The 25,072-nt window shown below is 43.2% G+C and overlaps 1 protein-coding gene across 1 annotated transcript in view; it reads left to right on the top strand.

Annotated features, from left to right (window-relative positions):
* The window catches only part of ANKRD33B (ankyrin repeat domain 33B), a 41,993-nt gene extending 25,486 nt beyond the window's left edge, over positions 1-16,507 (top strand). The window contains exons 2-4 of the mRNA XM_013181977.3: positions 1,839-1,968; positions 7,953-8,093; positions 13,204-16,507. Of these exons, the coding sequence (XP_013037431.3) occupies positions 1,839-1,968; positions 7,953-8,093; positions 13,204-14,054 (1,122 nt within the window). The 3' untranslated portion in view covers positions 14,055-16,507. The remainder of the gene's footprint in view (positions 1-1,838; positions 1,969-7,952; positions 8,094-13,203) is intronic.
* The last annotated feature ends 8,565 nt before the right edge of the window (positions 16,508-25,072 follow it).

The following is a 25,072-nucleotide window of genomic DNA, read 5'->3' as shown; positions in this document are numbered from 1 at the left end:
ACAATATCTATTTATCTACTCTAAATAATTCACAAGACTTTGCTGAAAATTCCAGTCTCTCCAAGAATTTTTCATTAAACATTAGGATCCCCCTTCTTATCGTCAAGAATTTTAGGCCTCCAAATTATTGTATGATGAGTTTTCTGATACATTTGTCATTGACATTTTTCTGGATGATTGAGTGGTATTTTAAATCTGCAGAGTTTTTGGATTTGTAAAGACCTATATCCCAAACATTAGGTGAAAAATGAAATTACTAAAGAATTAAAATAATGTTCAAGTTCTTACCAAGTTGTCACTGGCACATTTTTTTTTTCTTTAAAGCTAAGAGTGATTACATTGTAGTAAAACTTGGATGAATCTGAACAGTCCCCAACAAAAGAAATCTTTTAAAGTAATGATCTTACCCAGCGATGCAATTGCAAAATATCGTACGTAGCCTGTGAGCATCCCAAAGACCTGGCATTGCCTCTGTATCTTAATGAAGCTGATTGCGAACTAAATCAAAAGGACTATCCAGAATAATAATGAGCCAGGACACTGAAATATTAATACCTGGTTATCATGGTAATAAATCAGAAGCCATAGCTGTGGTCATTTGGTGACTGTCTCTGCCTCAGCAGTGTCCGCAGGGAAAAGAAATAAAAAGAGCATTGAGGCAAGATCAGCTTAGAAAAAGGGTGGGGGAGTCAGGCTGGACCATGCAGTATTTTACACTTATAAAGGTTTTAGTTTTTTTTTTTTTAGTTTTATTTCTTTTCAACACCAAGCTCTATTTCCTGCTGCTCATTTGTGGTTGTGAATTGATAGCGAGTCTGCGTGAGTGCATTTTCAGCAGGCAGGGTCACCAGAGAGGCTGAAGTGTATGTCATTTCTCCTACCCTTTCAATAGCCAGATGCTGATGCTACTCTGGAAAGAACTGAGCCACGTGTTGGCCGTGCAGAGGGGCTGCAGGAAGCTTTGGTGCACCTGCAAGTGCCCAGCTCCACACACATCAGCCCCGCACAGGCGAACACTGGGCTACCGAGTCATCCTGACGGCTGGGGATAATGGATTTAATCCCCGTGGTCAAGCAAGGAATCAGGATTATGTACTGTCGTTCCATGTAATTAATGACGACTGTATCTTGATACATTTTAGAGAAACTCGCAGTGTGTTGCCTTTGAGTGAAATGCTAGCTGGACACCAAGCTGAGTTGTAAGGTTCACCTCCTGGCTTGGCTTCCTCCTGGAAGTTTTACAGCTGTCATAAAGCACATGAAACAGGAACTCTAACCTCAATTTTATGTTATTTGTGCTCATCAAAAATGTCAGGTTCTAATGGGAAACCCCAAACCTTTAAGGACAGCAACAGGCAGCACGAACACATGGCTCCTCCCTATTGCTTTCCCTGCAGAGAACAAGTGCTCAATTTTCAGAGGATTAATATTCAAGTTGGGTAGAATTCATCTTACCTGCCTGGTTCATTTTATTATACAATAAAATCTGATTTATTCTCATTTGGATACGGAGTATATAGCTGTATAAGCATGCAACGCTTATAAACAGTTACTTTCCAAGTGGTACAACATAATACCTACTCTCGGAGGTATTTCTGAGGAATGACAAGTGTCACTTGCCAAAGGGCAGAGATAAAAAGCAGTGTTTTGGATCTGAACATTGTGCCTGGAGCTGATGACTAGTTATGCTGATACCTGTTCAGTTCTTCAGCCTAAAAAAAAAAAAAAAAACACACACCAAAAAAAAACAGCAAATAAAAAGCAGACTACTATGCTGATTTCTCAATGAACTTTTCTGAGTCCAGTAAACCTATATCTCTCTTTATGTTTTGCTTACAGAATGGTCTGATCGTTGCCTGTTACCAGGGGTATGTGGATATCGTAATAGCCTTATCACAATGCCCTCACCTTGATGTGAACTGGCAGGACAACGAAGGGAACACGGCCCTCATCACAGCTGCGCAGGCAGGTAAGGTTCTTTGCCTCGCCTCTTGTACAGGGTCTTAGGAGAAACGTGTGTTGTGAATATTATTTCCAGTATTTTTTTCAAAGCTCTAAAAGACATTAGTCTGTTTAAGGTTATCCTTGCCAAGCCTGCTCCCAAATAAGTCTGTCATGATTTTTTTGAACTAATAAAACTAAAGCAACATTTATCCTAGGGACAAAGAGAGAAAAAGATATACGTTTCTTGTATTTCTAGTTCTTGAATTAAAAATACAGAAAAGCATGCCCCACATGTGCAGTCCTGTATGACATGTGTCCTTTAAGCTTATTTTCCTATGTTTGCTCTGCCAAGCCACCAGCCATCATTGTGGTGGTATAATGCGCTGTTAATGCACAAAACTATGATCTCTTTTTCTCAAGCTTGTTGCACCTTCCTCAATGGGTCTGTACCAACTGCCGGCTGTAGGAAAATGTATCACCATTCAGAAATATCTTAGCTGCTAATACTTTCTTCAACCAGTCCACAGTAAAAAGCAAAAAGCCCTTCTTATAGAGTCTCAGCAGGACTCAGTGGCGACCAGCGCTGATTCTATCACGGACCGGCTGTATTGACATCAGCCGTGTTAATCCTGGTGCAGACTGGAGTGAGAGCAGAGCTTGTCTCCAGGCTGTCTTTTATCCCACCCAGCGTGGTGATATTCTGTCAGCAAGTGTAACAGATCGCATACGTGCAGGGGGTGCTCCCTGAAGCGGTACCGGTTCTAAGTGTACATACACAAAGCAATCTGCTGATTATCTCTGTTAAAACTGTGACAATGAATGTTAAGCCTTTAAGCGAAGCTCTAGCTTTCTTTTTCCAAGTGGTAATAAAATGCTGAAGCATACGGATTAGGAAAAATCTGACCGAGGGGGCTATCCCTTTGTAGTCTAAAAGCCGTCCTCTGGGCCTGCCTGGCTCTGCGTCCATGGGTTCCTTTGCATCCCTCAAGCATGCTCCCCAAAGGCACTTTGTAAGGACTGCACACCGAGTCTCTACCATTTCTTCTCACTGATTAAGAATATGGGAGACCATGGGAAATAATATTGCCTCTCAGAGCCTGCCTGTTCTTCTCTGGCTGGATAGAGGAAACAAATTTCTGTCAGACAACATCAATGGACGTTACAAGATTGGAGTGCTTAGGGTTTGATTTTAACTCAGAAATATTGCCACTAAGAATTTTCACTTAGTAACCAAACTTTGCTCTGTGTTGTACCAAAAAGTGAACGGTGCTAAAGATGTCACTGTGAGACAGGTCTTAAACACTGGAAGAAATAATTGCAACCAGAGTTGCCATGTTCCTGGCAAAGCCATGGGTATAGCAGTTCTCTAAAGAAAGCAGAGAAGTCTGCAAAACTCTCTACTTCTATTTATCTGCCTAGCATGAATCTGGACTATAAAAGTTTTAACATTAATACCGACTCCTTCCTGACCCTTATAACTCATGCTAATAAGCTCAGAATTAATCCAGGGGGCTGACATTGACCTGACTCTGTCTGCCAGCACTTGCTATTGATTCCCGACGCAACTGGAAACGACGGCAGTCAGCAGAAGCTAATGCAAACTCCTAACAACTGGGATGTTTTCCCCTGCCTGCAATAATCCCGAGCTCTGGCGTTGACACCAGTTATTTCATTCATTATCACAAGATACTGCTGTAGCATTAGTACAGATTACCATGTGGTTAACACTGCAATCAGAGGAGCTGCAGTGTGATAGATGCTGCTTAATTACTGCTGAGCGTTAAGTATTAACACCGAACAGTGTATTGTAGAGAACTGAAGGCAAAGTCTGTACGATCTTTCCTTTAGTGGTGGGTTTATTCAATTTTTACTCACGGGCCGTGGAAATAATAATATTTCTGCAAAATAAATTATTTTCAGAGATCACTGCTCTTTATGACAAAAATATATGATTTATGAAATATATGATTTATGAAATATATGATTTATGAAAAAAAATATTTTTTTTTCTTGTGGAAAGTCTAGTAGCAAACCCACATTCTTTCAGTTAATTGCAAGATGATATCAGGTGGCTTCAGAGAGCACTTCTGGTTTTGTTATGATGCTCTTCTCAGCTGGGCCATCACCTGTGGTCTGACCCCAGAAAGCAGCTTTGGGGTGGGAAGAGGCCACAGTCCTGTGGGATTCCTCTGTGGGCTTCAGGGGCTGCATCTGCACAACAGGGCACAGGTGGTGGGGAGACAGCAGGGAAGCCTCTTTCCTTTCACCAGAGGAATTTAAAATCCACACTTGCTTATGCAGGTTCATGGCTGCCTAGACATGCTGCTCCAAACTGAGCGGCAGATTGAAGTAAATAGAATTATTTTAAAGACCAGCTGAAGTCTCAGAAGATAATTGAATTCAGCTCCTTATAGCCATCTGCTTTTGATGACTTTAGATTCACATCTTTCAAAGAACCAATCTTAAACCGAAGGTCTTCTGCATGGGCTGACCTGAAAAAAAGTAGTCTGGAGGGACCAGTGGAAAGCAGTAGGTTCTTAATAAGCTGACTAGTATAGAAAAATAACCACAAACGAAGCACTTAACTGCATGTGTCAATTTCAGTTTAGAAAATCAGTCTGCTTGCTTGCTCTTCTCAATATTTCTTACAGACATGGGATGCTTTCTCAAAGAGAGCTTGCCCTTCAAAGCTGAAAATTTGTTGCAGCCTGCAGGAGATGGTGCCCAGAAATGGGTGCTAAAGCAGAAGCAAAGTCATCACGTGGCAGTATGAGGGCAGCACGGAAAAAATGGGAGATTGATGCAAATGAGTGAATGGAATAACAAGAAGTGGAAAGAGAGGAAGGAAGGAAAGTGGTTACAAAAAAGGGAAAAGGAAATATTACGTTAAATAGAAACTGCTGATTCTCAGTTTCTCTGTTCACGAGGACATAGTTACATCAGTGGCAACATATGGTAATTGGTATGTTCTGTTATTTACAGAGAGAATTTTATTTGCTCCCTTTTAAAGTATAGATGTTATATGATACAAGATTTTTGGGGCAGGCTTCAGCTCTTCAAACACAAAATCACAAAGTAACCCAATCTCTTTTCGTTAACGAAGACATGAGAACACAACCACCTAAAGCACACAGATCATAAAAGATTCGGTTCCATCTATCCCCCAGAAAGCATTCGCTGCTCATAGACCAAACACAGTCCATGACAGAGCATCTTCCTTACTATGCAGATTATCCTTCTGCCTGTATTACACAGATTATTAGGTAGCATTGTATTCATCATATGTATTCCTTCTGTGGCAGCAATTAAGTGAATTAAGCTATTACAGACATCTGTGCTGATCCCTAAATATGTCTCACAGGGCGAAGAACTGTGCCCTTCGCACGCCGGTTCTGCCAGTGGGTAGATCAGGCTGGCAGACAGCAGGAGCCTGATCCGAATTCAGTACGACCAAACCGGCTGAGGCCATGCTCATTTATTTTAGAGCTGCAAACAGCTTTCAGAGCAGGCTTTAAATCATCGAAGGCTCACCTGGTTTACGATTTAGATACGCGCTTTTGGTTCCTGCAAATGCAGGAGAACTGAAGCAAACGTTGTGGCCTTAAATCAAAAGCATATGACACAGTTTGAACAAAAACTTGGCAGCTCTGAGTTTTGCTTTGAATTTGATATTTGTTTGAACTTGAAATTTGAAGCAAACCTCAGAGGACAGAAACTTCTGCAGATTGTAACTGAAGTGGTTTTCAGGAATCCTTGTGACATGAAACTTCTGAGAATCACAAACCTCTCTTTTTCTTTTTCTTTCTTTTCTTTTCTTTTTCTTTTTCTTTTTCTTTTTCTTTTTCTTTTTCTTTTTCTTTTTCTTTTTCTTTTTCTTTTTCTTTTTCTTTTTCTTTTTCTTTTTCTTTTTCTTTTTCTTTTTCTTTTTCTTTTTCTTTTTCTTTTTCTTTTTCTTTTTCTTTTTCTTTTTCTTTTTCTTTTTCTTTTTCTTTTTCTTTTTTCTCTTTTTCTCTTTTTCTCTTTTTCTCTTTCTCCTTTTCTCCTTTTCTCCTTTTCTTTTTCCTTTTCTTTTTCCTTTTTTTTTCTCTTTCTCTTTCTCCTTTCTCTTTCTCTTTCTCCTTTTTTTCTCCTTTCTCTTTCTCTCTTTTTTTTGGTTGTTTTTTTTGTTATTTCATTGCTGAGTTTTGTTTTTTCTTCTCCCCATATCATGAGGCCATCTGTAGTCCCCTGGAGAGTTTTGCACGAACAAGGTCTCTCAGGATTGACTCTTAGGATCACCCTAGATTTGCAAAACATCTCTTACTGCAGCTATGGTTTTGGCAAAGGGAAGAACATCTTTAATAATGTAATAAGTGCTGAAAAATCTTCCTTTTTATTATTTCTCCTTGTTTCAGTTCCTGTCTCCAATTTCTGTGGTAGAAAAGCATTATTTCAGCTGTTCCAAAACCATCCTGAAGCACACTGTACATGAACAAAATAGAGCAAGTCCTGCAAAACAATTCGGGAACAAAGATTCTCCTGGTAGTAACTGATATCCTGTCAGGATCTGGTCTCATGCCATAAAGTCAGTGAAGCTGAAGCCTCTGTGTTGAGTAAGCAGGATCGGGTCACTTGATCCTGCCATGAACCCAGATCACTTTTGCTTTGCTCAGTTTGCTGTATCTTTATGTTTCATTTGCATCAAACTGGGAGCTCTTCACCTGATTTTCCCTGACTCTGGCATTGTCCAACTGATCTGTGCTCAAGTTTCAGCAGAGTTTCCAGTTATGCAGCAAGGTAGCAGAGTCCAGCAAATTCTAGGAGACCAAGAGTAACACCTATGAAACATCTTAAATTAGTTGGTAAAGGTTTTCTTAACTTGCTTTCCAAAGTGAGTGCAGGGCTGTGTCGGAACAAAGCAATGGCTGATGAAATCTGCACCTGATGTGACACCACAGACTTTAAAAATCGTCCTGTATGAATTATAATCTGTTTCAGTAACATTTGTAGATGAATTTGAGTGACACGCATCACAGAATATTCAGCTGGACTGCAGAGTGAGATGAGAGAATATTTTTACAGCTCCTGGTAATTAAATTGTGATTGTTGCAGCTGCCTGACAGACTGCGTTATTTTATAAAGCGTCAAAGCATCATAAAATGAATGACAAGTGAGGGAAAAGCTGTTTTGGATGACTCATAATGGCACTAGATATTTTTTCCTGTTCTGATAGTCCAATTATAATGGCTTGATGTTTTAATCGGTCTTCCCACCATCTAGCCAGAGACACCTTCAGCTACTCAGTACACCCTTGCTGACACCAGTTATCCGGGCTCACGAGGCACATGAATGGAGTTTGCTTTTAGTAAGAGAACTTCAGTTGTTCATTTTGCTACCAACATTGAAGAGCAGACCCATTTTGCTGTTGCTGGAGCAAGTGACTTTACATGGTCAGATGGAAAAATAAAAGCGTGGGATTCAAAGCAGAACATTTATTTGTCTAGTATCAGGCCTGAAATGGTTTGTTAGTAGTGTTGACTGGAACTACCACAAGTAATTGCATCTTAATGGAGCACTGTGAAGGTAAGGCTCAAATTTACCAGAGGAGTGAAAAAGCTGAATCTTTGCAACCACTTTCCCCAGGGGACAGGCAGTACTACCCATTGATCCAAGAAACTGAGGCCCCTTGCAACCTCAAAGTGACCACTTCTGGCCTTTAATTATGCCTTTACCTCAGATTGATTTCCGGAGAGAGGAACCCCCCACTGAGAGCAGCTTGAGGGAAGATGGGAGCCCAGGTTTCCAGGCTCCTATCCCAACACTCTTGCCACAAGACAGTGCCATCTAATGCTAAAGCTAGTGACTGCAGTGATCAGAAAAGGACATGAGGAAAACAGATCTCATAAATTGTCTGTATTTTTCCAGTTTCCAAACCTGCAGGATAGATTTTTGATTTGACCTTGAGACTGCCTCTTAATTCTGTGGTGGATTTTCTCTGTTTTTTTTTTTTTTTTTTCTATTTCTTTAAAGGGCACATAACCATTACAAACTACTTGTTGAACTATTTTCCCGGGCTTGACATTGAGAAGAGGAACGTGTTCGGATTCACAGCACTGATGAAATCTGCAATGCAGGGACGAACAGAATGTGTGAAAGCCTTGATGTTGGCAGGTATGCAAAACACTTTGCTGCTTCTTCTTCATCATCTAACTGTAAATACGAGACGGGCACAAACAAGCAACAACAAAAATTGCCTCTTGATGTGTGTATTCTGAGAGGCTTGGTGCAGCCTCCCCTGGAAATGGGTGCAGACTTCAACGAAATTGTAGGCAAGGAGGTGAAGCCACATGCTGCAGGAGGAAGAGTGCTCTGCTTGTCTGTGGAACCTCATCCATGAACTCTCCAGGTACTCTCAGTGTCATATTTGTTGTCTCCAGGAGAGGTCAGGGAATGTGGTCACTGAGATTTGTAGATGGTGAGCTAATGAAAGTTGTGACACAGCTGGGAAAGACATGCAGATCTCTTGCTGCCAGCTGCTGTGGCTGTGATGGTGCAGGGGTGGGTGATGGTAGTGTAACCACAGGGCTCCGTGGCTGGACATCCACGTCTCCCTCCAGCCATGGAGTAGGGAGTTTTGGGTGCAGGGTTCACAACCCACCAGGGATATTGGTGGGAAATTTGGCAATATAGGGAGAAACCTCTCTTTCTAGCCCCCCTACAGAGTTATGTCTCAAGGTTTATGAGTAATGGTGCCAGAAAGTCTGTACGAGCTGCAGGGAGGGAATCGCAGCCCAAGGAGTGAGGAAGTCCAGCTCCCTACCCACCTGCCTCTTTGCATCCGTGAACAGGAAATATGTTTCTCGTTGTTGGCCCTAGACTTTGCAGCTGAATTTCCAGCTGTAGTCATAGTGAGGTGAAGAGCTCCTGGAGAGGAAACCTGGAAGGGTGAGAGGCACTGGGGCAACATCCTCTACAGGAGCAGTACCAGACCCCTGGCAGGGCTGTACAGCACCTTTTAGCCACAATATTGGATGCTTCTGTTGTGTTATTAATATATAAATTATTAGTTCACGAGTATATAAGTGTATTAGTATATTTCATTGCAGGTATTTGGCACAAATCAAATTTTACGGACATGATAATAGATAACTTAGGAACATCATTGCTATTTAGACTAAAAATCCTACAGGTCCATTTCATTGTAGACTGAGATGTTGAATGGGTAGTTTATTTCAGCTATTTTGCTGTCACAGAAGTCTAACCCTTCATAATTTTAGTGTTTTAAGTAGAAAGCATTTGTCAAGCATAGTGATATTACTTTCACAATATCCAGTGTATAGATGTTGATATGGCACAGAAAATGCTTGAATGATATAGTAACTGATGTTATTTTCTCCAAGATTCTCTAGCTTTTTACACTGGAATCAAGGTTTTGGATTCAGATCAGTCACTTTGGAGCTAAATTTTTATAAATAAAAATTATAAAATGACTGTTAGAGCACTGCTAGACACAGATGCAGTTTCTGGACTAATATCTACTTTGTGCAGATGCTAGTTCAGAATTTTCCAGTGGCTGCTACGAATTATCACTTAAAATGAAACTTCAGTCGCCAGACCTTAAAACTTATCAAATTGACCTGACAGTGTCATGGCTTTCTATTACTACCATTGGAGATCTGATGGAAACTTGTTCTTTCTGTTTTGGTCACTAGAAGCTATTTTATAACCTTTCCATTTTTTTATATAACTCAGTCCAAGTTATTGTATTTCTTGTACAAAAAGTATCAATATCAAAGTTGAATATATGGTTGCTGACTCTGTCATCTGGATAGCCACCTTCTCTTTTTCATGTTATTTAAGCAAACAGAAGAGTGCGAAGAACAAACCTTCAGCCAGCCAGAAAATAGGTTTGTTAGCCTCCTATCAGGTTTACCTACAGAAAGTTATATTGGGCTGTTTGTTCATTATGGATAGTGAGGATACATACATTGGCTAAAGAGTAAAGGATTAATATACTCTGAGTTTCTAAGCTGCAGTTTACTTAAATGTTTTAGTAAGTATTTTGCAGGTCCACACATTTTCAGCTTAAAATAGGGACTTAAAACAGAGGAAGTGTGGTAAATTGCCTGCACCCATTTTAATATCTGATTATTGTTTAGTATTGGACAGTCTGGTGAAACGTAGGCAGGGAGCAGCTCATTCAGAATGGATTTAGACATAGTTGAAGGGAACTGAGTGGCTGCCAGCAATAAAGTGCCAGTTTGGTGAAAAAGGTGAAATAAATCATTACTGAAAGATCTGGGGAAAAAACAGTTTCACAAATAAAACAACCCCTCAGCTTCTAGCTAAATTCTATGTTAAAAGAATACTTGGAGATAAAGGGTCAAAGCACCCATTATCAGCCATGGGCCTACGTGCAGAACCTATGCCTGTAGTACAGCTACAGAACAGGTGTGTGTCTTGAAAAAAAGAGTTAGAGCCAGGCAGTTTTTAACCCCAGTATCTGCTTAATGGCTTGGGTGAAATCTCTGTTTTCTGGCACCTACTTAGGGCAATACAGGAGGTCAGTAAAGGAAAATAACTCACCTTTCCAGCTGCCCAAGTAGGATTTAACAATCAGATGGAGAAGAGGCAGCAGCAGAGCGTGACAGATGGCTAGAGCTGGATTTTCAAAGTGACTGCTCTTCCTGAAACTTGTGCTCCTGGAGGGTAGCCAAGGTCAATCACTACACGACGAAGATGTGCTGAGACACTTGGCCGTAATGTCTGCTCTTTCAAAGCGAGCCTTTGGAACATGTGGATTTGCTGTTTGGGAATGCAAAGCGAGTAAGAGAGGACCCGAGCTGCTCACGGGCAGTTTGTCACAGGCTGCTGCACGGCCAGGACCGCAGCGCTGCCAGCAGCCAGCCAGCCAGAGAGCCCGGGCAGGAGCACAGAAATGCCAGCCATAATTCACCACACGAGACCCATCGCGATCTCCAGTGTACACTGAGTGCTGCTTTAGTAAAGCCACTGGAGTGGCAGTGGATCTAGAGACTGGGCTTTAAATACTGTGTGTGAAACAGCTCGGTGACAGATGCCTGTCTTTCTGAGCTCTCCCGCTCCCTGTCATTAAACTCAGCTCCCTCCTGGGAAAGCTGTCCTATGGTTTCGCTTTCGTCTTTTTAATCTGATGTCTATTCCTAAGCCATGTGCTGTCTTGGGAATTCCCGAGTCTGAGGAATATTCTGGAGCTAAGAGCTCCCCAACCCACAGCCCTGCTTCTTGCACGTCTTCTGAGTTACCATGCGTGAGCCTCTGTGACTCTGTGCTGGAAAGGCCCTGCTCCTCCCTACCCCTGTCCTGCTGAGCCAGCTCAGCAATGCTTCTTAAGCATCTGCAGTGGTGTTCAGCACCTCCAGGCCCACCACAATCCTTTCAGAGGAAATAGAGGGGGACTCAAGCCCCCACCCTTAGTGTGAGTGTTGTCTGAAGGGAATCGCAGAGCTGATCTTGAAGTTCCCTCTTTCTCTGGGCCCTTCAGCATGGCAAGGCCAAGCAAAAGGGGCCTGGTTACCTATCAGGAAACCCACTAGGGTCTGATGGGGGGTCTGAGATGGAGAGCCGAAACTGTGGTTGTCTAGTTAATACTTAAAAAAGGACAAGACTATTCACGTCTCTTGCAGGTGACACGTTCTGTTGAATGACACCTTTGTTTAGAAATGCCTCTGGATTTGTACAGAAAATCAATACCACTGTAGTAAATCACTCCTTAGAGAGATTTTGTGATACAAGTTACAAAGTCAGCATTGATTTTTGTTGAAAGATCAAGATTTCCGTACTCTGTAGTATTGTTTCTCTACACAAAGTTTCCAAAATACCTGGGGACACATCTGTCAGGGATCAGCAAGTGTGGGCTTCACCTCAGAGGAAGGTGAGCCAAGGGTGACAGCAAGGCACACAGAGAAGACGCTAGTTTCACCAGCAAAGGTACTTCTTTAAGAAATGGAGCAGGTCTGGTGGGAACAACGAGGGTCAGCCTGTACTGCAGTGGCTGCCAGGCAGGCCTGTGGTGACGAGGCAAGTCCATAGGGTCAAGGCCTGAGGTCAGACCAGGAGCCAAGCCTGCAGGTCAAGGTCCAGACCAGCAGGGCACGAGGCCAGAGACAGCTACAACACAGCTCAGGCAAGGACCAGAGCTGAGAGTCTGAGCTTGAATGCAGCCACCAAGCAAAGATAGGGAACCCCCAGTGACACTTCTCACAGCACTTTCTCACACAGCTGTTTTTGTCTGGGACTCGTCCAGGGTGCCACAGCTGCAGCATATCAGAGCTGGCACTTATTTTTCTTGAAGATAATTGTAAACAGCTGTCTTCACCTCTTGCCTGCTTACAACCAGAGAATACTGTTCCTTAAAACGTATATTTAGACACAGTTCCTTTAGCTACTGCTTTTTCTTTAGTAAATCCATGGCTGTTATGTGTACAACAAAGAAACATCTTCCACATAGTTTGCCATGTTCCCAGTCACCTCTAGTGGGAAGGAGTGCAGACACAGGCAAATGTTAAGAAGGGGACAGGAAAAGTGGCTAGCCTGAAAGGAGAGTCAGGGATAGGAAATTTGTGTAGGGTGGTTTCAAGAACAAGCTAGTGAAGCGGGTGGACATGTTTTTGTGTGCCTTTTTCCGTCCTCCCCTCATTGGTTTGTCTGTAGCTTCTGTTGTCGTGAATATCTTCAAATCCAGCTGCCTTTGAGCTCTCACAATCCTTTCTTCAGTCCACAGCTAATGAACTGTTGGACTTGATTACACCTTCCTCTTCTTTGCCTCCTTCCAGACTGGGCCCCATGCTTGACTCTTTGAAGTGCTTTTTCTTGGAGCAGTCATTTCAAACTTCACTTAAACTACATTTAAATCAAGATCAACTTATTTGCTTAGGGTGCCTCCTTCCATCCACAGTCCAACCTGAGAAAAATAGTTTATCATGATGTTTCTCTAGCCTTTTCCCCAGGTCTCAGCCTCTGCACGCTTCTATTTCCCAAAGCAATGTGACAGAATGTCTTTTCTTTTGTGCCAAGATCTGTGTAGGTCAATTATGCGTTGACTGTTTGAGAATGGTGCTTCAGCTGGCAGAGAAGAAGTCAAAAGTTGTAGCCTGTTCATTTTTTAGCTTAAACCTTTTTCAATATACTCAGAGGTTATCTATAGTACCAGTGATACACATAAACCAAAACTGAATATGAAAGTGCTCACAAGTATGGGAAGTTTTGTTAATTAACAGTATTTGTTTTTCTTTTCCTTGAGGGGCCAATGTTCACTCGACTGACCCAAGCCGTGGACTGACTTCGTGGGAATGGGCTTGTTACACAGGAAGATCAGAATCTGCCTTCATCATGCAAAAGCTGATGGATAGGCCATGCCCAGAACAGTTATGTGATCAATACAAACCAGAATGGCCAAAGATGAAGGAACTCCTTGCCAAGGCTGCGGAGCCAAAGACCTGTTTGCAGAGGATTTCTGAGTGCATGAGGTCAGCTGTCTCATTCCGGGCTTTCCATGGCCCAGAAGAAGATGGGGTCCTTGATCACATGGTGAAGGTGACCACAAGTTTAGGCAGCCCTTTCATTGCTCTGTCATGCAGGACTGTGTGCCCAGGAAGCCCACCTTCTGTGGGAAAACGCAGACTGGCTGTGCAGGAAATCCTTAGAAAGCAGAGAGCCGAGGAGATCCGATCCCTGGACAAAGACCATGTTAGCAGCTATGAGAAATTATTTCAGAACTCCAAAATCACATTGATCCCCAAGAAGAAGGACCGGCGAGCCAGTCTGCAGCCCGTCAGCCTTGCAGTGTCTCAAGTGAACACTATAGCCACCAGGAAAACAAGCCTCTTGCCGCTCCACCTGCTCAGACGGAGCAGTGTGAGACCAGGATTTGTCATCCCCAAAGTCCGTATCAGCAAGGCTCCTCCTCCCACCTTCCAGCCAGAAAAGGCGAGAAGGAGGAGCAGTGCTAAAGATGACCCCTATTTGCAGATTCCTAAATGGAGGTACAAGGAGCTAAAAGAGGAGCGGAAGAAGGCAGAGGAACAGGAGAAGAAAAGAGCCGAAGAGGCTCAAAAACAGAGGCAGGTGTCTCCTGCCAGATCCAGGACCTGATTTAATGGCAGCGAGGAAGGTTTGAGAGCCATTAGTCTTGTTATCTCAGCAAGATAACAGACTGCATGCCATCATGCATGCCTGCTGTTGCTGGAGCTGGAATACTGAGCAATGGCCTTTACAGTGCATAAGCAGGGCAAGGGCTATGCCTCAGTGTGTCTGATCATGGACGTGAAGGTACTTTGGGGTGGGAGACAGAAAAGTTTACCTGTCTGCTTTTGATAGGAAGTTTAAGTGGTGCCATCCTTTTATGGTTTCCTTTTTTCCAGTTCCATGTGAATGACAGAGGAGCAGCTTGAAAAACAACATGTGTGAAAGGATCATATTTTGTGTTTGTTCATTTTGTAATGGACAAAATTGAGGAGTTGTGTTTTTGACACTAGATATTTTTCCTCTCCTTGTATAGGTAGACATATTTCAAAGTTTTATAGTAATAAGGAAAAGTTTAAAATATACCACAGAGTCTCAGTGGGCAGTGAAAATCCAATCCTATAATTGTTTTGAATATACCAAGCACTTTATATTATATTAATACAGTAATCAAAGTTTAAGACAGTATAGGTATTAAACTGTACAGCTCTATATGGTCTGTATGGATACAATTCTTAATGATATTGTTTTGTTGAGTATAAAGAAGGGCTGTATATGAAATATTTCTATAGTTGAGGTATTCACATCCTCTGCAGATAGAAATCAGGGGCAAGGACTGATTTCTTTGGAGCAACAGAGAAGCTGAACTAATTTTTGTATGCCACAGTCACCTAACATTTGCCTCCCCCATTAAGTTTCCCTGAATCCACTATCTGTTGTCTCCTCTTTAGTCTCAGGGATTTCTTTGTCATTGAATTTAACTGTGAAATGAGGGAGATGGTGAACCACAGGTGGGCTTTTTTTTTTATAATATATATATATATATTTAAATTCCTATTTAAAAAATAAAACCACCAGGCTTATTGTGTCTACTCTAGGACCTTTTTGCATTATAGCCAGGACAGAATAATCATGCAACTTCTGGAAATTCAAGCAATTTTCCGAGGTATCAAGTCTAGCCATATGCTATGAAAATCCAGTCAGTATCAGGCAGCTCAGCCACTGATATTTGGAAATCATGGCTGGATTCGTTGTGAGCTTTGATATTTTGCACCTGGGTGCCCACAGAAGGCAGGACACTACTCCACTTTCTCAACACTGGAAGAAAACACTCCCTAGCACTGAAGGTAAAGCAGGAATGGACCATGATGGTCCACAGTAAAAGACTGCCACATCAGACATCCTGTCCCAGACCCTGAAGCCCACTGGATATGTGGGGACGCACTGTCCTCACGATCCAAAGACTCTAAGAGCCATTCTCCCATCCCCAAACTTGATTTAAATTGTTGGGTTGGCCAGGGCAGCACACTGTGCTTACAGAAACACATCATTTAACTTGCTGCTTACTTAAAAAAAAAGAAAAAAAAAAAAAGAGCACATTCATAACGGTGGAAGTCAAAAGCAAAAAGCAGATGCTACAGTAAATGTCCATATTTTTGCTCAGGCTTTGCTCCTGTTTGATAAGAAATGGGCTGTGGTGTGTTCTCCTCATGGGGTTGTTCTGCTGGAGCCCAGGCTGACCACAGCTGCTGCTCTGACCAGCTTCTTCCAACAACTAAATACAGAGAAAACATTTACACCCTTTACTCCCACAGCACAAAGGCTGGCCAGAGTCTCACTGAACATGTAAAGAAACTGTACGTGTCATGGGAGAAATAAATTCAATCGATTGCAAACTGGTGCCCAGGCTGGTATTGCTAGCTAGCAGGGCTGGGGTCAGGTCTCCACAGAGGTTACAGCAGACTCGTGAAACAAGGATTTTCCACAGATCCTGTTCTTTGTCCATCTTGCTGGAATAGCTGTGCTGGCTAGGCTGCTTTGCCAGATAGCCCTCCAGCCCAGAGCTGATGGAATAAGCACCCTGCTAATAAACCCCTCCAGCACTACGAATATAAAGAGGATTTGGGTCTGTGACTGCATCAGTTCTGTGCAATTCATAGGCACTAATGTTGTAATAGGTTTTCTGTGACCAGAATATAAGGTAGAAGCTGAACTCATTTCTCTGGAGGGTAAGAAGATGCCCTTTTAGCCATCTGTGGCAGAGATGCCAGGATGGATTTTGATGTGGTACACTGTGTTGAATGGTTTAACTACTAATTTCTGCTTACTGCCAGCCCAGTGTACTTAAGATTTAGCATTCAGATTCAGCGTTGAAAAGCAACCTGTGCTGCAGGTGAATTTGCACTCTCAGGACCACTTGCAGGAGACACACAGTTGCCAGGTGCTCTCAGGGATTAACATACAGTGTGTTAGACACAGGGGCTGAAAATGAAGCCTGTTTTCTAACCCTTTGTACTTCACTGTGTAAATGTGTATAAATACGTGGTGTTTCCATTAAAAAGAGGCACAAGCTGTTGAACTTATCTGGTGACCTTATTCTTCAGAGAGCAGTGGGGAAGTCGCCTGCCACTCCTCAGCGCAGGGGAGCAGGGAGGGGCAGGGGCACAGCTGCCAGGCGGTGGAGGAGGAGGGAGAGCTCCCTGGCACAAGCTTGGCAGCTCCAAATGACATCTCTCTGGGTGAAACGCAGAGGTGACACCCCCTGACAGGTGTCTGTGTTTCTTCAGAGCCCCAAAGAAAGGAGCCTGGGCAGTTTTTTGGGTGTTCAGGAAGGTCCCAGCCCGTCCCCTCACGCTGCTTCTGAGCCCGCCGTGGCCAGACCCAACGAGCACCAGCAGCAGCAGAGCTCCTCGGGGATGCCAGCTGTAAAGTAGGGCAAAAAGATCTGCAAGAAACGGGAATTATCCTCACATTTTTCCTCCTTTTAAATCATCACAGGTAGAGCTACAAACCAATGCAGCCATCTGGGTCATTTAGAGAGGCTGTTCATTACTTAGTTAATTACTCACCAGCAGAGTGTATTCAGCAGAGACAGCAGCCGATGAGGCAGCCAGCAGTCCTCTCCAGGCAAGCTGAACTGGACTGACAGTTCTGCAGACTCTCTGTACAGTAAATTGTGCAATTAAACCTCTGAATTCCCAGTCACTAATGAAAAGTGCTAAGCCAACATTATTAGAGATAACAACCAGCAGAGGTAATCCCTGGGCAGAGAGGAGAGTGGACAAGAGCTAGTGGAGGCAATGAGGGGGGAAGAAAATGCACTGGCGGCTCTGTCGTGCCTCTGATCTAAACCAAGGCTGGCTTTTTGACCCAGCCGTTTCTGGCTATTAAGCAGACAAGAGTTAAAAGCAGTCATAAAGGCTTGCTGTGGTCCACCAAGGAGTATATTACTCAAAAAGAGCGGGATTCAGCATGGGCCTCCTTTGGTGTCTCCTTAGTTTCTCAGGGCTGGCTTTTCTACTTGTTTCAAGTAACCCTTTTCAGCACCTCTGCACACCTTCCTGAGCAGAGTAACTGGTTTGTACAACATATGCAAATACATTCACTTACTTTCTTAGTAAGGTAATGGTATACTCCACTTTCTTAGAGGTAATGGTATAGATATTGAAATATTTTAAGCTTCTTTTTTATTTTAACAATGAATAGCCTGTAAAATGTCACTGCAGTCATTAGGAGGCAAAAGTTATTGTTACAGAAACAAACAAAAAAACCAAGCAAAACCTCAACCCAAGCCCCCAGGTCCCTCAGTCTTTGTTATCAGTTGCTCTGATGTAATGTAGCTGTAGTAGATATCCCGCATGGAGAAAAGAAAATAAATACATTATAAGTAGGATGAGCAGGTGACATCAAGTAACTGATTTCAGTATAGACATGTTTCTGCTATTGCTCCTCCTCAAATAAGTCCAGAATTGCTCCTTTATGTTAATAGGGAGGCCGAAGGTGATGAACACAAACCAACTTTAAATAGTTTGTGAGGCAACAGGTTCCTCATAAATAAAGCTCTTCAGCTGAGTAACTCACACAGTCCTGTATCAGCTCAGTCCTACCAGGTTTTCCATGGGAGCTCTACAGGCTTTTTATCTGATCTTCCTGGGAACATTGTTTCTCTAGGATCTCCCCCCACAACCCAAATCATAATAATAATAATAACAACAATGATAGACTAATAGAATATCCTGAGTTGGATAATAGTAATAATGATGATGATGATGATAATAATAATAGTAATGCTTATTTTAATTGGTGAGTATTTAAAAAAAATGCTCATCATCCCCACATAACATATCTCTCAAACCACTTCCTCTGCTTGCAGAAGGCCAAGGGAGAATTATTTCCAGGGAAAATCAGTTTGGAAAGCCCACGAAGGACTGGAAAGTTGTATTAGGATATAATATTTGCAGTGTTTCTGACCACAACTCCTGGGTCATCCAAGTAAGCAAAAATAATGACATTCATACTTGAAAGGTATGGCAGGGTGTCACGGTGCTAGAAAAGAGGCCTGGATTACACAGAGCATCATGGGGTAGTTGAGAAGGGCCAAGTCGTATTGCTCTGGAGAACAGGAATTTTCTTCTGCCTGGAGAATTCCTGTGTACAGATAAATGCAGCACTTAAGGAAAACTTCATAAGCTGTGCACTCTTTTTGCCTTGGGTATAGAGCTGCTGACCACTAAGCATAAATTTCATCTGCCAGAGCCACACTTAGACCAAGACATGCTTTACAATGCTAAATATTCTGAATAAGGACATCCCAAACACGGTAAACTGAATGTCCCAAACCAGCTAACACTTTCATTCCCTGCCTATGTAATTAAATTATATTAATTATGCATGGTATTAAATTAAACCATACCCATAAAAATATCTGAAGGTAACAGTCATACATCATTAATATATATAGTAGTAGAATTATATATTTAGCATTTATATATTCATATGTATTTACAATTTTTTGAAATATACACATACAAAAGGCCTCTCACCTCCCAGCGATGATGTAGAGTGCTCCAATATGTTAATGGTGACCGTTGTAAGAAAGCCAGCAGTAAATAATTGTTCTGTAATAGCCTTTTATTCGGGCTATAATACAGAAGCTACAGAGAGAAAATAGACCAGCTGCCTTTTCACTGAACACTATGGAGCTCTTGCATGGAAAAAGGCAGGGGGTTCTGTGAAAAATCATACTTCATTGGGTAATTAAAGTTTTTATGCATATTAATTTTGCCTAGTCAGGTTAAAATTTGGCACTTCTCTCTGCATGTTTGAATTCACAATGTTCTTAGCACTCTTTCACGGCTACAAAACTGCAGAGAGGCTTGTGGATATTTAGCAGGCCAAATGTTTCTGGTTTGGGCTGCTCTTAGGGAAGCAGGAGAGGCTGGGGAAATGGTTTCAGGTGGCTCCTTTCCCCCCTCCCATTGCAGCAGCTTCCGACATGAGTGGCAGTTTTTTTGCACAAGCCCTCCTCCCAAACAAATAAAAAATGAATGCAAGCCCTGAAGAGGCAAATGTGGAAAAGCCATGCTAGAAGGCTCCATCCTGGATGCATTTAGGCACCAACTGAACTGTGAGCACTGGTAAATGTGGATCAAGAGATGCTCCAGCTTCTCTGCCCGGTGTGTGCACGTAAGGTATTTTTATCAGGGCTACAGTAACGGAGACCTGCTCAGGGCAGTGTTAGCACCTGAGGCGTTTCTGAGTATCTGTACTCAAGGTGGTAAAATATTTACATCCCAACTGCATCTGGCGATGGGATCTAAGGTTTCTTCATGCTTGTCTCCGCTGTATTGAAGCCAGTTTCTTGCAGAAGCTGGTCGCGTCGGGATGATCCGCTTCATTATGTGACACAAATCAATACGTGATTCAGTTAAGTAATTGCCCCACTAAAAGCCCTATTCCAACACAAGGTGAAACAGCATTTCAAAAGAATATACAAATGCAGTTGCATTGAAAATAGACATGCTTTATTACCAGCTTGGCTCCTTTCCCAGGAAAGTGCAGTGAAATAGCCATTGCTCAGGATTTGACCAGTTTCCACGGCCTTAGAAGTGATCGCTTTGACCACCTGGTACAATCTCAGGCTCCCCAAATATGTCATTATAACTGAAATGAAACAACTCACTTTTGCTGAGCAACAGAACTGAACAGACGAATCGTGCTAGATTAATTTTGCTTTGATTTTTTTTTTTCCTTGAAAATTTGTTTTGCAAACTTGAGTTCTACTAACATACTCATTCAAAGAAGTACTCTGTGGATGTTTGACATGATCATTTTTTCGCTTGTAGTGTGTGAAAACTATTTTTTTATTCTGTATGTGATGGATTGGATTAGCCTACTTTTTTTTTAAATACATCCATGGGCACAACGAGCAGCGTTTGCATGTGGTTTCCGAGCCACCAAGAGGCATCCTTCTCTGAGAGCCTTTCTGGGCTTCCCTGGGGCTTTCTGCACCAGCAGTGCAGAGTATTTATGAACCTTAAATTGAACTATCATAAGGCTTTCATGACTGACCTAGCTGCTGTGCTCAGAGAAAAACAAGGATAACATGCTGGACTTCAACTGCAAGTCAGCTCTCCAAAGACAACATAGCCAGCTATCTCGGTAAGGTCGTGTCTGTATTTAAAATAAATAATAACAGTTGAACTTGTGTAAGTGAAGAGCTGAGTTGAACAAATAGGTACCACAAGCAACACCCACTCTCTTATGTTGGTTTAAATCAGGCTTATACTCACTTGGTTTAATTTATCAAAAAAAGTTTGAGATTAAATTGACATAAATCATTCATTCTGAAATTAGAGTTTCTGGACAGAGAGTGGTAGTAACTTAATTAAATTGTTGGTGTTCCTTTTAAATAGGGAGTGCTGCCCTTTCATGGGCAGAGGGCTTTACCCTCCTCTCCTGCTTGAGCTCTGGCTTGAGCCCTGGGCCCACCCATTTCATTTTCACAGAACCACAGGACAGCTCAGGTTGGAAGGGACCTTAAGGATCACCCAGTTCCAACCCCCTGCCATGGGCAGGGACACCTCCCACCAGACCAGGCTGCCCAAAGCCCCATCCAGCCTGGCCTTGAACACCTCCAGGGATGGGGCATCCACAGCTTCTCTGGGCAGCCTGTGCCAGTGCCTCACCACCCTCTGAGTGAAGAATTTCTTCCTTATATCTAATCTAAATCTCCCCTCTTTTAGTTTAAAGCCATTTCCCTTTGTTCTCTCATTATCTTCCCAAGCAAAAGTTGCTCTCCATCTTTTTTTTAAGCCCCATTTAAGTATGGAAAAGTTGGATTAAGGTCTCTCTGGAGCCTTTTCTTCTTCAGGCTGAACATCCCAGCTCTCTCAGCCTTTCTCCATAGGAGAGGTGCTCTGGCCCTCTGATTGATCCGTAGTCCTCCTCTGGACCTGCTCTAACAGGTCCACACCCTTCTTGTGCCGGGCGTTTTCCTTGTACTGGGCTGGGCTTTCCTTGCAGCTTTCATTTCTTCAGCAGGACAGCAAGGTCCATGTTTCTCATCCACAGCCCGTGAGCTCTTTGCTACACAGCAGAGTCAGTGGCACCTCCAGCAGCAGGTCACCGCCTCTTACTTACCCTCAGCCAATTAGCAGTCTCCCTTTCATTAACACGGCTCACAACTTCTGCTCACACGCTCCCCAGCACCGTGCTACAGGTTTGCATTATTGTTTGGGTGACTAAAGTACTGCAGTGCAGGGTGCGGAGCCATATCGCTACAGTCCTGCTCAGGAAGCTGCTCTTCTTCCATCAGGTAAGACACTGGCTTCATCTTTAATTCAAGGCTGTCTTTAGAGGATCACAGCCCCAGCTCAGGAACAAAGTGAGCCTGACAACAATCGGAGGCAGATGATGAAATATTAATCCATGCTTTTGTGACATCCAGGCTGGATTATAGTAATTCCCTGTTTGCAGGTCTTCCCAAGGCCTCCTCCTACAAAGCACAGCTTGTAGGGAAGTCAGCCGTGGGATTTAAATGTGTCCTGCAGACAAGCAGTCGCCCTCCCAGCCACTAAGCTTGGAGCTTACTCAGAACCATCGATCAGTTCTTTATGTAAAGGTATGCCGTGAGCAGAGTGACAGCAGCAGTTATTTTTAGCCACTAAAAACACGTCTCAGGTTCAGGATGCGTCCTACCTGCGTGAGAAAGAAATGGAGAAAATCTATAAACACAGTAGGAAAGCTCTGTCTCTTTCCTTCCTCAGCCCATCACCCCAGGACACGGAACATGTGCTACATTGGTCACCCTCCTTCTAAGGGGTTGGGTGGTATTTGCTCAGTGCACGAATTAGTTAAACTGAAAAAGCAAGAAATGAGGCAGCAGTGAAGAGCTGAGGGTTGTGTACCAGCAGCTGGAATACAATCACAGTAAAGAGAAGGTGAGGCTGGGGAAGAACAAGGAAACCATCAGCACAGGGGACATGGCTGATGGCAGCTCCAAGAGAAGAAAAGGAATTAAAGCCAGCATCATCATCCAGATGGCTGCAGAAGCATCGAAGCTTCAGCAGTTCCTATCTATGTAGGCACATGCTTGGTTGCTTCTCACCTCCGTGCCTCGGTTTCCCTATCAATTACATAGAAATACTTGCCTAAATCCCTAGTCAACTCAGAAACAAAGCCACGTAACAGAAACTATGTCAGTAGTGTGCCATCAGAGCACACGTAATTTCTTCAGAAAGATGTGCAAAGTCCTCTGCAGATGGTGGAGGCAGCTCAGAGAGCAGCGGAGCCTGGGGCGACCCTGACGAGTGAGGCCTGGCACATCCTCAGTGTTGATCAGCTGCTGCTCGTGGCTAAGAGGAGACTGAACCTGTACAACTGCTCATGACAAAAAAAGCCTAAGAGTGCTTATGCATTCCCTACAATACGCAGACGTTGAACATATCAGCCTTTCAAACCCATGAGAGAAAAAACACACGTGCTTTCCCCAGCATAACAGCAAGGTGACAGCATCTTTGGCCTGTTCTTCCCACTAACTGCCTTCCTGAGATAAATGACATACTGAAAGCTTTGCTTAGAAATGCGAGGCTAAAAAGTTTTGCCTCGTATACCGCCATCACACACCACGTTTTCGGATAGCTCCAACTTATGGGGATTCCAGTGGGCTATTTAAGAGATTTATGAAGTCATGAAAGCAAAAGCCAGGTCCGTGCAGTCTAAATGACATTAAATCCCTGTGTTGCCATTTCCCATTAGCTAGACTCCTGAAACCCTCGTGGCAGCCCAGAAGACACATCAGAGATGACACTTAGAAGGGATTTAAGTGAATCACGGGTAGAGTGACAGAATGCACGGAGACAAGAGGGAGACAGATGGAGGCAGCAATCCAGCTGCAGCAGCACATGAGATGAAGCCAAATTCTAATTTAACAGCAATTGTCTCCCACCAGGGTTATTTAAAAATCACATTAATGTATGGACATGAACTTTGAATCTTCCCAGGCAATCGTGGGTTTGCACCCATCCCAATAACCTTCATATTTCTAGGCCCAAGGTGGAGCTGATTAAGTAGCATTGCCTTCTCTCAAATAGCCCGAATGCCCCCCACATCCCACCAGATCAGACATGTTTATCTTGCCATAGTTATCAAAACCAACCCAACTAGCTGATAATAAAGCTTGTGAAACAAGTAAAAGATGATCTGAGCATGAATTGATACATGCTTTAGGACGAGATATTTCATTACTTCAGGCTGGGCAAGATCACTTTTTAAAAGCCATGCAGTATTCAAGCATCATCTTTCCTCAGCTCCTTTGATTTTTTTCATAAATATAGCCGAGGCAGATGATGTTTGGATGGGGTTATAAAAGCTTCCTGTGCAGTGAGGGAGAATCACGTGTGAGGATGAAGCAAAAGGTGGTGAGCATGGCCCCAGGGACACCACAGCCAGCTGAGCCCACCCCCAGTCACAAGATGCAGGACACGCAGCAGTTTTTCATCTGTTTTAAATGAAGTTATTGAATTAAATATAAAAAGAAATGCTACAGTCAGTACAGGAGTCAGACATCTTATTCTGATATGAATTGGAATATGTCTTACCCTGCCTTCAGCTTCAATTTTAATGATGCTGCCAATTGTCAGCTTCAGCTTTCAGAGTCAACAATGCCATTAAGATGCATGAAGAGTCTCTTGTTTCTCAGAAATGGAGCTTAAGGTGGCCTGCAAACTCCGTTATCGATGTGCTGGTGACACTGTTCACAATTTTAAGAACACCATGAAAAGCCTCATGGTGGAAAGGAGGGGCAGCTGCAATTCTTGCTCACCAAGCTGCACCCACACCTCTGCAGCAAGGTCTGTACCTGTGCAATCCTTCATAAGAGGCTCACACCTTTCCTAGGATTCCTTGAAAAGCATTTCTGCTAACATTATTTATATATGCATTTTTCCCTTGAGAAAATATCTACTGAGTTAGGCAGTGAATGCTGGGATGCTGGCAGAGCATGGAGCTATTTAAATGGTTTTACACATCTGTTTTCACGGGCAAACCCTATCAAATTGTAACATTGACCACATTTTACTGGTAAGCAATCAATTTTGATGAAAGACAACAAAAGCTTCCACTGAAATGGGCTAGAAATTCAGATCCCTTAAAATCTGAGTCTGTATGCCACTAAATGCCACACTCCAGGCGTTGCTGTAAATGCTGTTTATTGAGGGACTCGTGCATGCTTTTATTAAGCATCACCAGAAGACATCGTCACACGTGGTGGGCAACCCCACGTATTTTGTGTGTGGTGCAAACTCTAACCACATAGCGTGGTCTGGAGGCAAACACTTGTGTCCCCCCCTCTCCTGCCAGCAGCTCACCAGCAGCAGCCTTCACAGGGTGCCCTCAGGGGTGGATGCTGCTGGACACCAGGAACACCCCATGTGCTGGGGCTCTCAGAGCTGCCTGAGCCGCACAGGCCATGCAAGACGGTGTCCAGAGCAGCGGCCCCCCAAACTCCTGCATCAATGGCATTTGGGTGTAAACCTCAGAGACCCTCACCAAGGAAGCATACAGAGATCACGTTCTGGTTAAGACCAAGGGCTGTACATCACATCATTCCTACAGCTGACTGGAAGAGACCAACACACGGTGACTCA

Source organism: Anser cygnoides, chromosome 2 (genome assembly GCF_040182565.1).
Source record: "Anser cygnoides isolate HZ-2024a breed goose chromosome 2, Taihu_goose_T2T_genome, whole genome shotgun sequence".
NCBI classification, from domain to species: Eukaryota; Metazoa; Chordata; class Aves; order Anseriformes; family Anatidae; genus Anser; species Anser cygnoides.
The sequence above is the reverse complement of the archived record's forward strand: the minus strand, read 5'-3'. Positions and strand labels throughout refer to the sequence as shown.